The sequence below is a fragment of the Ochotona curzoniae genome, unplaced genomic scaffold (genome assembly GCF_017591425.1).
Source record: "Ochotona curzoniae isolate NIBS_2020 unplaced genomic scaffold, NIBS_Ocur_1.0 scaffold_2587, whole genome shotgun sequence".
NCBI classification, from domain to species: Eukaryota; Metazoa; Chordata; class Mammalia; order Lagomorpha; family Ochotonidae; genus Ochotona; species Ochotona curzoniae.
The window spans coordinates 11806948-11823208 of NW_024467096.1; the positions used below are offsets into that span (position 1 = coordinate 11806948).

Genomic DNA, 16261 nt, shown 5'->3' on the forward strand with positions numbered 1-16261 from the left:
TCTGAACCTCAAACCTGGTCCTCAGGTTTCTGTCTGAACTTCAGATTTTCTTGTCCAACTGCTTGACAACCAAGTCAATGTGGTATTCTCTGGCGGTTTCAAATTTCAAAACATCCTCAACTAAACTAATCCCTAACCCACTTTTCTTCTAGCTTTACTCATTTCAAATTAGCAGAATCACCTTCTAGCCAAGCTGAAGACTGTTTCCACTTTGACCTCTTCTCACCTACCTTCTATATCTTCTCAGTTACTTGCCTCAGTTAATTTTATATGCTGGAAGACTCAAAATTTATTCACCTGTGATTCTTTCTACTCTTCCTAATGTATATTGGTTTCCTATGTGATCCATTATTGTTGCATTGAGAAATGCTTAAGATAGAACTTTAGCGAAACTGAATTATGCATTATAAATACTCAACATATCTTGTTGTAGTTATACTTTCACTTGATCCAAGCCTCTGTTATAGACTATCAGCACACTTTTTTACAGTTTTTGCATTTATATGGGTCTGCTTTCTTAAATAATGCCATCCACAAGTACAAGATTCTTGTATTATTTGTTTGTAACCTCAACAATGATCTTAACAGCTATGCTTGGTGGTATCAGAAAATGTTGAATAAAAGGATTGCAGATGCTATAAGACAAAAACATTGAGTAAAAATAAGGTTGAATTATTTTATTAAAGTGTATTTATGTCTTCTTATTTATTTGAAAAGAAGAGTGACAGGAAGAGACAGATCTTCCATCTGCTGCTCTCTCACCAATAGCAACAGCAGTCAGAGCTGACCCAGCTTAAATTCTGGAGGCCATAGCTCCATCTAGGCCTCCCACATGAATGACAAGGGTACAAGAACTTCAGCCATCATGAGCTAGCTACCAAGGTGCCTATTACGTAGGTCTATCTGAGTGTCCCAGGCACTCTTCTATAAAATGTGGCATCCCCAGTGGCAGGCTAGCCTACACTGCAGTACCTTCACCAGAATTTTTAATTGTATTTTTAGTACCAACTTATTTCATTGCAGATACTTTGAAAATGTTGTCTGCGTGTAACTCAGTTTTACATTAATTCCTCATCTTTGCTGAAACAGGTTTGTTGAATTAGTCCAGGTGTTTCATTTAATTGCACATTTCTCCCATCTTCTCCCCATTTCACTTGCAAGACAGATGAAAAACCCAGCTTGTAACACCTCTTTAAAATCTTATGTTATTTCAAAATATTCACATAAAAGGGAGTCTAGATCCCCATATTATCTTTCTTCTTATTTAGTCTTTTACATTAATATAGTTGGGTCTTAATCAAAGCCAATCTTGGAAAACGTCCTAAACACAAATAATATTGTGACATAAAAATTAACAAGAGCAAAGAAACTAATACGCCAAGAATTGGATCAAAGTACTCATCATCTCCCAATCCAGATGGAGCTCATTTATGTTCCTAGAGAGCCGAGACTTGGGGTGGCCTTGGAATAATTAATGATTTGGGAAATGAAAGTGCCAGACTGTGGCAAGGAAGGAAAAAGAAACTGTGGAATAATAATTCAAAGGGAAAAACCTTAAAGAAAATATACTTAACAGATTCACAACATTCAACTGACTGCAAATTAATCAACCAACCACCCATCATCACTTGAGTTACACACTCCTGGTAGTCCTACTTTTATCTAATAACAGCTAATAATACTAGTTTCATTTTTACTGAGGTCAGGCCAAAATGTAATGCCCTGGCCTATTAACTTATATTTGGAGAATAATGATATCAAAATTCCTTTGAGATTTTGTTTTTCTTATTATTTAAATGATTTCATTGCATCTAAATGCTGCATTATAAAACAAAGCAACATCAGATGTTAGAAGGAGATTGTGGTATTTCTCTAAAGTTCATAAAGCTTGTTCTTAACTCTCTCACCCCAAACATCTTCCAGCAAAGGCTCACAGGAAGTAAGTACCTAATGCACCAGGTATGATGAGTAAGACAAAACTTGGCCTAGGAAGAAATGGATGTAATAACTAAGGCAGTTGGTATTTATTTTGACTTATAATAAAATACAATTAGCATTAATTCAAGTATATATATAAAATGGTTAGAACCAGATTTCCTTTCAAGAGTGGAAATGTCTTTGGGAAAAGATGTTATTAAGTTCTTTCATTTGGATTACCAGATGTCTGAAAGGAAAACAAACAGGTTAATATTGTTAATAATAATGACAAAAGAACAAGCTTTTGCAGGATGACAAGAGCAGGAGAGAAGATTGTAGAACAATGTGTCACAATACTATTGTTAATTAACAAATTTAAAAACACAGAGTTCTGAGTTTTGCATTGTGACTTAAGGGGGTTTGTAAGACACACATCTCTGATATTCTCAGAGGATGCATTCACACAGACATCTTTGCGTAAGCATTATGTTGTTTTTATTGGTTGTCATTTTATTTTGCTTTCTTGGCTTTCAATGGTGAATTAGGCAAGGCGCTGAAGTAGACATCTCCTCTGAGATCTTGTGCAATAGTATCACATGATGAGTAGCACCATGACCCACACACTGAACTAATTTAACGCCAACAATAACTTGGAGCCAAAAGTCAGCCATGAGCCCGTAAGCCTCTGAAAACATTTGTGTACATTTTGAGAGAACCCTTGATTTATTCTGGAAGGAGAATGGGATTTGAGGCATGCTTACCTACATACTAGGGGAGATAAAGATACTTTCCCATCCCCAGTCACATATAGGTTGCATTGAACTCTTCTCATAATAGGGGAATTTATCAATTTAAAATACCTGCTTTCATTAATCTATGTACACCCTTGTGAATAGGTGTCTCAAAATACTACATACCATCATATCATAGAAAGAATTTAGATGTAGATAACCAAATTTTGAATTTATAGTACTTAAGGAACTATAACATTGTGAAGCAAATGACAGAATATAAAGGCAGACATCAAAAGGATTGAGAGGGTAAGAGTATCTAGACCTGTGAATACAATAGTAGGTGTTTAGGTGCTTATTTGTATATTTTGTTTCATTGTAGATGTAAAGTTTGATCTTTCATGGACACTCACCTCCAGTTATTTTAGTTCCTAACTACTTAGAATATCCCGGCACAGCATAAGATTCCTGGGGCAGATGAAAGAATAAATGCTGGATGGTACTGCCCTGGACACTAAGGAGTTTAAAATCTGCTTGCATAGATGAGATTTCTAAGTTATAAGAACAACCTTAATTGCTTTGCCTTTTATGGAACACCGATATACACTGTATTCCATTTCACATTACTAGGTCCAACACAAGCGTGAGGAAGAGCAGTGTTTACCATCTTAATGTTCAAGCTGTGGATACCAAGAGCCAGGGGAGAGAAATGACTTCAACACGGCCACAGAACCACCTCTTACTAGACATACTTACGGTATTCCACACTACTGCAGGCGATAAGCACATTCAGACACATGTAATGTTTTAACTATTGCACTAAAAGAATTTTCAGGGGAGAAACATCATATTACAACGAATATGAAGATTATTTTTACTTTCATATGAGGAAAAAACTACTCCAATGTTTACGAAAAAGGTTCCCTACACTTCTTAACGATTTTATCACAGAAATCCCAAGTTGTAACTTGTGTTTTTGGTTTTATGCTAACTGCCCATGTTCAAAAACAATGAATAAAGCTGATTTACGTGTAGTTTCCCAGCTGCCTCCTACCTTGCAAATCCCGAGGAACTTGTCACTGGTGTATTTCACAGGGTGCTCAGTGAAGGTAGCGTAGGGAACCTGAGTGGACCATGGGTTCCAGCGGGACAGCAGTGACTGCTCCGCTGGACTTCCCCAATAGATCCTAAGGCCTTCTCCTTGTCTCCTACAAGAAAAGGGTCTTCCATTAGCTATTTTCATTAGCACCAAAGCAAAAAGAAAAGGACAGCTGGAAAGAAATGCAATATTTCAGTGAACCTAGTTAACCTTATATTGCCGCTGGAATAAGCAGTTTAACTCTCATCTGATTAAGTCATTGAAGAGACTTCAGGAGATGGAGAGAAAGGGATGAATCTGTTTAAAACAGGTGAGTTCAAGGCACGGCAAAGAAGTCTATGTGGAAATACTTGGTTAGGAATGTGAGTGCAATACAGTGGCCTGAGCTGAAAATACAAATTTCATGCTCACATCCTAATAGGAATAATTAAAAGAGAAAGAGGGAAGGATGTCAAGGTGGGAGAGTTTTAAGCAGAAATGAGATGACACAGCAGCAGTGCCAGCTTCCACAAAGCAGTAAACATAAGACCTGATGAGAAGATGGATGAGATGTTCCCAGCAGCAAGTCAAATATGATCTTTAAGAGGAATGATAGCCACTCCAAATGTCCTGTAACCACAGCTTCTATGCGCCTCATGCCCCTCTATTCTCTACACATAATCCATTCAGTGAAACTGTGGCAATGAACAGGTATATTTTGTAAAGGAGTATTTGTCTTCCCCTTGCCACTAAGTTCACAACCTTTATGAGTAATCAGAATACAGCCCCATTGAGTTTGACCCAGGCCCAGACACCTGGTAAACCCAAAAGCCTAGTAAAGTCAAGTCAGCTTAGAGGTGTTGAGGGAAAACTGTGGGAGAGGAGCATGGCTGAGTTGAAAAACAAAACTGTGTTTTGCATGTATTTTTACAGATGCGCTCATAAGAATTTATGGTTGGTGCTTTTAGACACCCCTGAATGCAAGAAACTCTTGGAGGTTAAACCAGGCTCAGGTGCCTTTCATTTAATCAGCTTTAAAACTAAGTTGCCTGTAATTCTACACAGTCCTATGGGACATCACAGGGGGCTGACTTTTTTTTTCTAGAAAATTAAATCCTGGATTTCTACAATAAAAAACTGGGGCTTAATTGTGGTGCCTCCACAAAGCTGTCACTTCCTGTATTAAGGAAGGATTCCTTTGGGAATGCTATTGTGGTTTCTGAATGTTTATCCAAGGAGAGATGTGTATAAACACAACCTCACACATGTGCATTTAATACCCACTCCCTAGTTGGCTGATCCCTGGGCTGCATCTATCAAAAGGAACTTAGGAAAAGAGCCTGGTGCACACTGCTGCCCAGGTCTCAGATTTTCAATGACTATATTTGAAAGCTGACACCCAACCATTTCGCACATAGTCATTCACCCAAGAATAAAAGAGAAAGAATATGAAAGAAAATAAGGGGAAAAAAAGAAGAGGAAATGAAAAATAGTGTGTATATCTCTGAAGTTCTTTTCTTGGTCTCTCACCTTCCCAACTGCCATTTTGAGATTTAACATCCTCTATCCTACAATCTTATTTTTGTCCTGATAATAAATCCTAAACTCAATGAATATTTAATGCATGATGGTTAATAGATCATTCTGGCTTGAGTCCATTGAAACAACTTGCACAATGAAATTATTTATTGCTTCATATGTCAATTTATGTGCTGGGTGTAATTTTTGCTTTTATCCAAAGGGGATGAAAATCTGCCAAGAAAGCTTCTCTATTAAGTATACTTTTCATTATTCTACCATGGGAAAGTCCCGAATGAAAGTTAAGTTTGAAATTTAAGTTTAAAATTTAAACAGAACCATGATTTCTAGAGAATCAATCAATTTGAGAATAGCAATGCCTTTTCTCAGAGGTATCACACACTTGTAAATACACAAAGTCAGTCAACCTTCTTTCCTGAGCTCTACAGGTAAAAAGTAGGAAGATAAACAAAAAAAAGGCAGAAAGAAAGACAGAAAGAAAGACAGAAAGAAGAAAGAAAGAAAGAAAGAAAGAAAGAAAGAAAGAAAGAAAGAAAGAAAGAAAGGAAGGAAGGAAGGAAGGAAGGAAGGAAGGAAGGAAGGAAGGAAGGAAGGAAGGAAGGAAGGAAGAAAGAAAGAAAGAAAGAAAGAAAGAAAGAAAGAAAGAAAGAAAGAAAGAAAGAAAGAAAGAAAGAAAGAAAGAAAGAAAGAAAGAAAAAGAGAAAACAACTAAGAGGGAAATGCAGAGAGAGTAAGAGTGAGACAGGCCTTTCATCCACTGATTCACTCCCCAAATGACCAGAGCTGGGCTCGACAGAAGCCAAGGGCCAGGAGCTTCGTCTAGGTCTCCCATTTGATGCAGGGCTCTGACTACTTGGGCATCTTCCACTGCTTCCCCAGGCACAGTAGCTGGGAGCTGGCGGCACCCAGGACTTCAACTGAAGCCTGTAAGGGATGTTGGTGCTGCAGGTAGAAGGTTTAGGTGAATGCACTAAGCCACAGGGCCAGCTGTGCCTTCCTTCCATTAATGAAAAATAGAAATGTGGAAGCTACCATGACTTTCTTAAAGCATCACTGCAGGATATAAACAAATTGACGAGAACACTGGGGCTCTTCAAACGTTACACAGGCATTTTTCCCAATTCTGGCTACTGCTAGTAAAATATTCAACACTCAAGTTGTTCTAGCGTACAGTGCAGGCTTATTTCCCATAGACACTGAGTTAAAATTGTTTTTTCTTAAGGAGCCTATCACTGACTGTGAGCAGAATATTTACCTAGGTACCCTAGGCACACCTAAAAACAAAATCTCACAAAATGAATAGATTTGCGTATAGATTCAATATTGGCATTTATATGACGGCAGAATAAGTAGAACTGATAGTGAAAGGGAAAATTATAGGCAAATTATGTGGCCATAGTAAAAAAAAATGGATAAACAAGTCATATGGGTTTTTCTCAAAGAGATATTGTGATAGGGTGAACCACATAGGGGTATAATCCTGTATCAGAAATGCTCACACCAAATTATTAATCAAAGAAAGAATTGGCACCTGTCATTCTGAAATGCTGTTCTGGGTGTCACTTGTGAGTGGTACTAGCTCGTGTCTTTGGGCATTTCACACCAATCTTCCTCATGTTTAGGCAACACTAATCCCATGAGGATCAAAAGAAGAATGGATGAAAAATGTATCGTGTATTTTAAAGCACTTCCTATCTAGAAAGACAGTAATGAATTTCTATTCTGTACTATAATCCCTACCATGTACTGTCAAAAGGTAATATTATAAATTTTATCTAAGCTACACATTTTTTATCTATGTCAGTAGACATAGACATAATTTTAGAGAAAATGAACAAATGTTACAAGATTACCAAGAATCACTAGTGAAACAGAATTAAAAGCCAAGCAGCACTAGAGAAATGAAGAAAACGGATAAGGGAAAACAACCTGAGCCTTGGGCAAGATCAAACCAGAAAAGCAAATTCCAAGCACAATAGCAAGTCTGGGAGTTCCCTTCCATCTTCAGCTGTTGCTCCCTCTTCCCACCTGATTCTGAGTTCCAGGATAAACCGGTGCCCAGGCTCTGCTGTCCATCAATAATTTCAGATACATAATTTCCTACTTTAAGTTCATCAAGATTTCTCCATTCAGAGAGTTCAAACCATTCCTTTACTTCTTTCTTCAGATTGAATAAGCTTTTGGAATAAATTAAAAATAATGTTTTGATTCACCACAGAGATGAGATCCTAAAACATCCCTAGATTCCCTTTCTTCGATTCCATTTTTACATCATATGTCCTCTGGGCACAGCATCCTGGGAAGTAGAGAGACAGAGGAATCAGTTCCTAAACTCCACACGTCCGTGGCCCTACAGTTTATGATCCAAGCAGACTTTCCTTAGCCATACCCCATACTGAAAACTACTGCTGAGAGAAACCTGTAAATCTCAACACACAAGCAGAGAAGGCCCTATTGCAGTGAGATTTTGTTCTACGTTCTGTCTTTAAAAAAAAATAACTGGCTGGATCTGGCTTCCATTTCCCCTAGTGGAAGCAAGAAGCCTACCATCTTTACTTCTGGTAAAGTTCAAGGCCTCTGGCAAACAGGCAGACACAGAGGAAAACTTTCATAGGGATTTGGCAGAAGTTTTACAATACAGGTGTTTAGCAATATAGACTATGTAAGTTTGGAAACCTCTTCAAGGCAAGGACCAATTCTTTTATTTGTAGCTTTGTAACCAGGGACCAACATTTTCAAAGATCCCAGTTGTTAGTTGAGTTTGTTAATTACATGTTGTAGTCAGGGTCTCAGATCTAGAATTCTTCTCAAACACAGCAGTTGGCACGGTGAAAGGCTTAAGTAATTACTACATTAAACCATAGACAGTCCATAGAAAAGTCTCCTTCCCCACCACAAAAGTAAAGACATGCTAAAGAAACGAGGTCTCCAGAGAAGAAGCTACAAAGGATTCGATTGTGGAAGATAAATATGTTTAAAGAAGGCATAGCTTTGCCCCAAGCTGAGTGGAGGAAAACCCTGTTGGATAATAAGCTTCGTAAGATAAGAAGTTATTTTTGGAAGGACTCCCTTTCTTCTTGAAATCAGTGTTAACTGAACCAGAAAACATGGCAACTGGTTGCTAGCCTGAATGAATTTGCTCATTCCACACATTCTTCTTTTTGCAGAAAGAAGCCAAGCAGCCTTTGGCCTAGGACAACACGGCCAGCTTCCTTCTGCTCATGCTACTTTCCTGCTAACCAGGCCTGGCCTGGGAGAGATCTCTGCAGGCACAGTCATGTCCCTGTTGCCGAAGCCAAAGCAGGACATGAGCTCCACAGAAGCAGAAAGGCAAGCCTCCATGATTAGCTCTCAGCTGCCCCACCTTTCTACTCTCACATCTCAAAGCTCCACCACGGAATTAAAAATATAGCTCCAGGCTCCAAACTGAGATTTATGAGAGAGCACAGACATTAACTCTTGCTCTAAACGCAGGGCGTGTGCTTGTAAGTATGGGTGAGCAAACAGAGGGAGGCCTCTCAGGGTAGGAAGGCAGCCAGAGGAGGAGAGAGCAGAGCAGAACAACACCGTGTATTTTCTTAATGTCTCCTCTCTCCCTTCCTTACAGCCTGTATTATTGAAAGGCTGGCCTTCTACCCCCCATGAAATGCTAGTCCCTTGCTTATTTATTCTGGACAAAAGCAGGGACAGAGTTGGCACTGCAGAGGGTATTCAATGCTCCTTTGCTCATTGAATGACCTCAGACGAAATATTTTCCATGACAGGAACCCAAAGGAGGCTGGCACAGAGTCAGACAATAAGATTTGCAGAATGTGTTTACATTCTCTCATGTCCCCAGGCTGTTCCAAACCCATGGCAGGTGCTGCCTTTATCTTCTCTCTTTGCTCACCTGGCTCCCTCCCAGAAGTTTCCAGGGCCTTGGGCTCAGTGAGATTAACTATTTCCTGGCATGGCTAATAAGAGACCCTGTGGATTATGACTTGAGGGCTCAGTTAGTGGTGATGATTGGAATTGAAGTATCCACAGGACAGAATCAGGGGTACTGTTTTCCAGGGTAGGAACCCTTGGTGGGAGCCAGGAGGCAAGGGCTCCAAAGCCACTTGCTTGCTGTTATCCAACAATACTTTGCATGTTCTTTGTGGGCTCCAAAGGTCAATGTGAAAAGCCAGGTGATTAAAACTAGATCATCTCTAAGGTACTTTTCTGTCCTCAACAATGCCCAAGTCATTTGCAAGAGTATACAACAAGCCAATGGATAACTTAACGATGTGAGAAATTCTCCAAAGAGAATTTCTTAAACTAGATAAGACTCAAGGTTAGATTAAAAAAAAAAAACACAGAAGTGAGTGTTAATAATTGGAAAAGGCTTCTCAGAAATGATTATGAACGCTCCTAGCCTAAGAGTGCAGAAAGGAGATGTTCACCTGCTTTGAAAGCTGTAGTTGTGCTTGTCCTGTCGGTGGTCACGTTTGTGCCTGAGGAGAGGGAGGCTGGAGTCCAGTCCAAAGGCACACCATAAGATTTCACGAATCACTGTATCAGATGTGCAGGTATGCACCCAGAAAATGCTTACAGTGACACGATCGCCAACGGTGGGAGAACCAGGCTCATTGTCACCACTGAACACATCCTTCTTTAGAAGGGATGGATGGAATAATGAATCCATAGACCAATTCGACCCCTGAGTTTAAATGCCATGTTATTCCATTTTCAGAAGGAGACATAGTTTGGTGAGAAAGCGCTGGCCTGGCAATCAGTAAAAGCAATATCTAATTAATCCTAGCCCTTGCGCTAACTTTTGTAACCTAGCTGTGAATATATTTTTTCCTTGGATTTAACTAAAAGCAATTTATTACTTAATATAGGCTATCACAAACCTCATATTTTAACAACTGGAAGAAATTACATATACATATATATGTATATATCTTATGTCATTAACCTGTTAATTTCATCAGAGATTAGAATTTAGAATATTACCCAGTTTAATATACAAGCACCTTATAGTACTTCCTATACTCAAAAACGTCCCTTTATGAAAGCTAACTGATGTGTATGAAGAGTAAGACTAGTACCTAAAAGCTCAAAAAGACACTTGGTTGCTAAGTTTATTAACTGTTATGTCTAGCCTTTTTATCACCATCAGGATGCTATCAACATTGCCAGCTCTAGCTGCTATTTTAATTTGCTTCTCCTAAACAGAGAAACTAGGCATGCATCACCATGAGGTTTGAAGACAAATAAACAAGAATGTTCTCTTTCTCAGGCTATTTTTTATGATGGAAACGTATTCCTTTTGTGGAAAAAGCTTTGGGTTTTCAGACATTGTTTAGATGAACAGTTAATCCAGTGAAGACAATGATAAATAACTTTTGGAGAAAGTTCATGCTCCTTTTCATTATGAGCATCTAAATGGCTCCTTGGATTCTGCCTGTCAGAATAAAATAAATGTGATCCCAGGATTAAATACTGATGGCCTCCTCTGCATTGATGCTCACAGCATGAAGTATGTCATTCCTACTCCCATACCTGGCAGACACGGGCTTTGTCACATTCTGGAAAGAGTCTCATGTTCTGCTCCCTCCACTAAATGTGTGAGGGTAAAACTCCCAAAGTGCTTTAGCAATTGCTCCAGTAATGACATTCTGTGTTAATCTTTGATAGCTTCCCCTGAGAAAACCCAGAGAAACTGAACTGCATGAAACTGAATTCACAGCAGTGATTTGGCCTAGAAGTTAAGTTGCCTGCATCCCATAGGGAAGTGCTTGAGTTTAAGTAGCAGCTGTAGCACCCAATTCTAGCTTCCTGGCAATGCAGACCCTGAAATGCAGCGTGGTTCAACTGCCACAGTCCCTGCAACCCATGTGAATGACCTGGCTTTGGCCTGACCCGGCCATGGTTGTGGCAGACATTGGTGAGTGAAGCAGCAGGTGGGAGCTTCTCTTTCTCTCTCCTCTCTCTCTCTCTTGATAAATTGCAAAATGAGAAAAGGATCATTGTGGGGAAAATTCAGAGGCAGGAACAACCTCCTGTATCTGAATGTATCAAGGAAAGTGTTATACATAGATTTCCAAATTTGTACAAGATACAATGGTAGGATCTAGATGGATATACTTCAAGCTTCAGTGGTACTCATTGGACTCTAATGGCTTTCTGAGGAGCAGGTAACCTGTTAGCTGGAATTTGAAGGATATTAAGACTGGCAAGCTGAGAAGGTGATTGGGAAAGAATTGCATTGACAGCACAGAAAACAGGAATCCATGCAACAAGGTCCCCATAAGGGAATTTTGATTTGTGACTTGCTTTATGAAATATATTTTCACAACTATTTCCCTCTGGGCTACTTTTGAAGAGACAGAATGGAGGTAGACAGCTCAGAAGATGTCTACAGAAACTGAGGGGCGTCTAGGGCTAGTGTTGAACAGGATGATGGATGATCTAAGGCAGCCTAATCCTAACACGGAAACTGGAGGGAAACTGGTGGGGAACTCCCTGAAGAAGCAGTAGGGAGTGGCTTTGAAGTGAGGGCCTTGTATCTCTGCTTGCTCTGACTGCCAGACTCAAAACTACAGAGTGAAGAGGCAGTGCGTGTGCATTGAGTGAGATGCCTGGCGAGCCCAGATGCCCTCCTTGGGCCTCAAGCCATGAGTAGGGCTGAACCTTGTGCTCTGTCAATGTCCTGCTTGGTGTCAAGAGGAAGGCCAAAGGCAAACAAGAAGGAAACAAAAACCAAAGGTTCGAGAGTAGTGATGGCGGCGATAATAAGAGCGGAAAAGAAAAGAGAGAAACTTGAAGTGAAATAAATCTTTAGCTTTAACATACTTTATACGATTTTCAATTCATTTTCACTTCCATTTTTTCTTGTTTAATAGGGATAGTGATCCTTTTCTAAAACTTGCTATGCACATTAATTACAATTAAAATGTAAAGGATCTAACTGTGGCTGGCACATAAATAGTAGGTCTTCAACATTTGCTGGATGAAAAGTGCCATACAGCACATAAAATGTTTTCCTATTCATTACATTGCTATTCTCATCCATTACATTTCTCCCCCATCACATTATTCCTCGGGAAACTGTTGTTACCTGAAAATTAGAAAAAGGAAGCATAAAATACTTGGCAACACAGAGCTATTGAGGGTTGGCATTCACAAAAGGATATTTGTGATCCAAAAGTAGGGCTCTGATCTAGCTTCCTGTTCAGAGCCTCGGCTATATTAGCAAGCTGTAAGTCAAGAAGACCCATGTGCTGGTTAACAAAGGGGATAATTATGGCACTGCTGGCACAGACGGCTCATTTCTTACAGTACTTCGAGTACAGGTGTGGAGCAGGGCTATCTTTGCAATGGAGAAAGAAAAAAAAAAATTCAGATGCTAGGATCCAGAGCATCGGTCTAGCTCCAGTTCTTCTCTTCAAACAGAAAAGCAATTTGGCAACATTAACCTTCCTTCCTTTCCAGCCCTTTACCTTGGCATTATACCTGAGTGGGAATCTCATAAAAGGATTGAAAAAAATTCTAGAATACTCACACTGGTGATTGTACTGTGGGATTATGTCTCTCTTCGGAAAATCCTTACTTTCTCCGAAGGGTATGTATGTTCTACATGAACAGCATATCTGTCCTGTTTAAGGAGAACAGCCCCTTCTCAGAGCCAGGACTAAGAAGCTTCCAGGAGTGTATTTGTTGCTCTGCACTCACTGTCTTGAATCCTACCACAAGCTCGCAAGGGAGGTTTGTAACATTTCTTTTCACAAATAAGAAAAATATGAGATCAAAAGCCATTAATAGTTAGGTGATAGAGCTGACTCCAGAATGTGGGTGTGTTTGATTTCATATCTCCCCATAATTCCATGATATCCTCCGGCTACAAGAGATCATGCAGTAAAGAAGTGTTTATAACTGCCATTCTTCTGCCATTCTACCCAGTTTTTTAAAAAGATGTATTTTTTTTGTTGTTGTTGTTGGAAAGACAACTTTACAGAGGGAAGCAGAGATAAATATATTCTGCCTGCTGGTTCACTCTCCAAGTGGCCACAACCATAGATCTGAGCTGATCTGAAGCCAGGAGCCAGGAGCCAGGATCTTCTTCTGGGTCTCCCATGTGGGTACAGGGTTCCAAGGCTTTGAGCCATCTTCTACTACTTTCCCAGGCCAAAGCAGGGAGGTGGATGAGAAGTGAGTCAGCCAAGACACAAACTGGTACCCATATGTGATCCTGGTGCTTGCAAGACAAGGATTTAACCACCAAGCAATTGCACTGGGTCCCAGATACCTATTTTATAGATGGTTTCTCCCCTTTTCAACCAATCTCTCTTCTGCTTCTCTCCATACAGCTTACCCAACCAGCTCAGAAACCTAGACATCTTCCACTTGCCAATCTAATTCAGAAGCATTTTCTCTGTCTTAGGTTCATCAAATGCAGATCTAATGTTCACTCCCAAGACTCAGTACCACAACTCTTAAGGCTCCCACCAGAGTGTTCCACACACTGAACCGGCCTCCCATTTGTGGTAATCTCAACAGTGTGGAATTATTCTAATACTTATTTTACATCACCAAATAAAGGGTAATTGGTCAACAGAAAGTCTGTCTACTGTCTTCATAATGCTATCTTGTAGACAATGTCAAAAGTTTTGAAATGTACAGACTGCAAAAACACACAATCCAAAACAAAACAGAAGCACTCATTCTTCAGACAGCAGTAGTCTGGCTGATCTTATTCTTTTATGAATCTATGTTCTGAATGCAAAATTTTAAAATGAGCTTTGGAAATGGATCCTGATGTTTAAAGGGGAATGGAAGAGATCCCTTATTACTACTGAAGTCTGCTTTGGAATCATTTTAAAGAAATATCCAGGGTGGAAGTGGCTGTATCTTTGCAGGTAGTTTGACTTTGTTGTAAAAGCATTTTGCTACAAATGCTGCCAGGCCCTGTCTACAGGGAGCTGTACTGTGCCAAGAGGTTGCCAGGTGGAGGAGAAGATAACTGTGACAAAACTACCAAAAATGCCATACAATGAAAGACACATTGGAAGGCAACTCCCTCTATTATGAATGGAAACATTTGGAAACTTACATGAGCCTCTGATGTGTGTGCTCTTGTGTGTCCCCTCCTAAAAGGAAGTTCCTATTGAGCTCCCCAACTAACCAAGTTTCAACATGTACAGAGTTCCTAGGTTGGAAAAAAAAAGCCTCTTCTGAGAAAAGCATTTTTCTTATGCTCATTTGTTTCCATTTCTTCTCAATAGAGAGAGAGAGAGTTGAGTCTGGAATACATACATACATGGGCAGTTAGAAAGAATGAGCTCTATAAACCCTGGCCCAACTGCCCATGGCACTGGACAAGACAGACAGGACTGTGGAGAATTGAATTAGGTACGCACAGTTCTTAAGGACAAATCAAGAGTCCAAGTTTTCTCTCCTGATACTTCACAATGGAGCATGTTTCTGAGACTCAAATCATTTGTTCTCCTTACATTGGAGGAGTTTGAAATAGAAATTTCAAGGGATGATATGTGATGCACTGTTTTATTTTTGCCTTTAAATTTATTGATGATATTTCATGCCACAGTTTTTATAAACAAAGCAAAAATGCATTCTCTAAGTTTGGCAAACAGACCATAAGGAACCTTTCCCCACCTGCTCATGGTCAATGTGAGCCCTTGAAACAAGCCTACCAGAATCAGAGTTCCCATGGATTATCTTCTAAATAGCAGAAGTATGATTCACCCAACACAAAAGCCATGCTTCATGTAGATATTTGACTGTAATAAAAGCGATTTTGGAGGTTGGAAGATGCAGATGCAGGCTCAGATCTCAGTGCTTACATTGCTCTGTGACCTCACAGAAATCCCTTTAACCCTGGTTTAGCAGAAAATTGTATGACAATGTGGAGTGCTTGGCACCACTCAGAATATATCGAAGACACTTCACTGAGCACAACTTGCAATAAAAAATAGCAGAAAAAAAATTAATGAATTCTTTTGGACTCTTGCTGACTTCTTTTGCTCCCACCAAAACATGCCAAACCAAAGGTTTTGTGGCTATAAGCAGAGGTTGAAAAGTAATATGATGTGAAACATTAGACTATGCACAAAGTTAAGAAATTTCAGACATTTCCTGAAATAGAACTGATTCACCTACATTCCACAGTGTATATTTGCTTTGGGGTAAGTAAGCCAAGATTTATTCAGGTTTTTTTTTTTCAATTTGTCATCAAGTTACAAAAGTATCGCTTTGCATACACATGCATTTGGAATTTATGATTCTGCTTTTACTGATGCGTTCTCCTTGCCACAGAGCATAGCATTTCTACTCAGGCCCAGAGCAATAGTGCCAATATGAGCCATGATCCTCCCTGCTTTTCCCAATCCTAGTAATATTTATCTCAGTGCAGCAGAGTTTGGATACATGAGTGAGGACAACCAGCCATATTCTCACATTCGATCCAAAGGCCCAAATCTCTAAGAGTGATCTCTTGGCCATCCTTTAGGCCAAACTAAATGTCCCCCTGGCAGCTCAGTTTACTCCTGGAATGACAGACCTATTGAAGATCTCATACACAATTGAAAAGAGAGGAAGGCCATTTGTCCAGGGAATTTTAGTATCTCGGGCAGTCAGCTTGCTTGATAAACTTCAAGGTGCATTTAAATCACTGGCACTTACATAGATTCTGATTCAGTGAGTCGAGAATAGGCCCACTGACTCTGGATGTCATACTTCTAACAAGTGACTTCTTCCACTGTATCTAAAAACAGTAGAATGGAGAGCAGTGTGGTTCCTGCGTGCACAAAATCATTGGGCCTCAAGAGCTAGCTCCTCATGCTATAGAGATGAACACAACTAGAAAAGTCTATCCGTAGTTAACAAGCAGAAGACACAATGGCTATGCCTTGAATGTAAGCAGAGATTTCTATTACTGAATAACAATTGTAGGGAGAATTCAAAGGTTGGCACTCTGGGCCCAGCCTAGTAGCTAAAGTCCTCATCTTGC

At 39.7% G+C, this 16261-nt stretch overlaps 1 protein-coding gene across 1 annotated transcript in view; it reads right to left on the reverse strand.

The window, feature by feature from the left end:
- TPRG1 (tumor protein p63 regulated 1) overlaps window positions 1–16261 on the reverse strand; it is a 109070-nt gene that overhangs the window by 13512 nt on the left and 79297 nt on the right. Inside the window, exon 4 of the mRNA XM_041003003.1 lies at window positions 3703–3856. Within this exon, the coding sequence (XP_040858937.1) occupies window positions 3703–3856 (154 nt within the window). The remainder of the gene's footprint in view (window positions 1–3702; window positions 3857–16261) is intronic.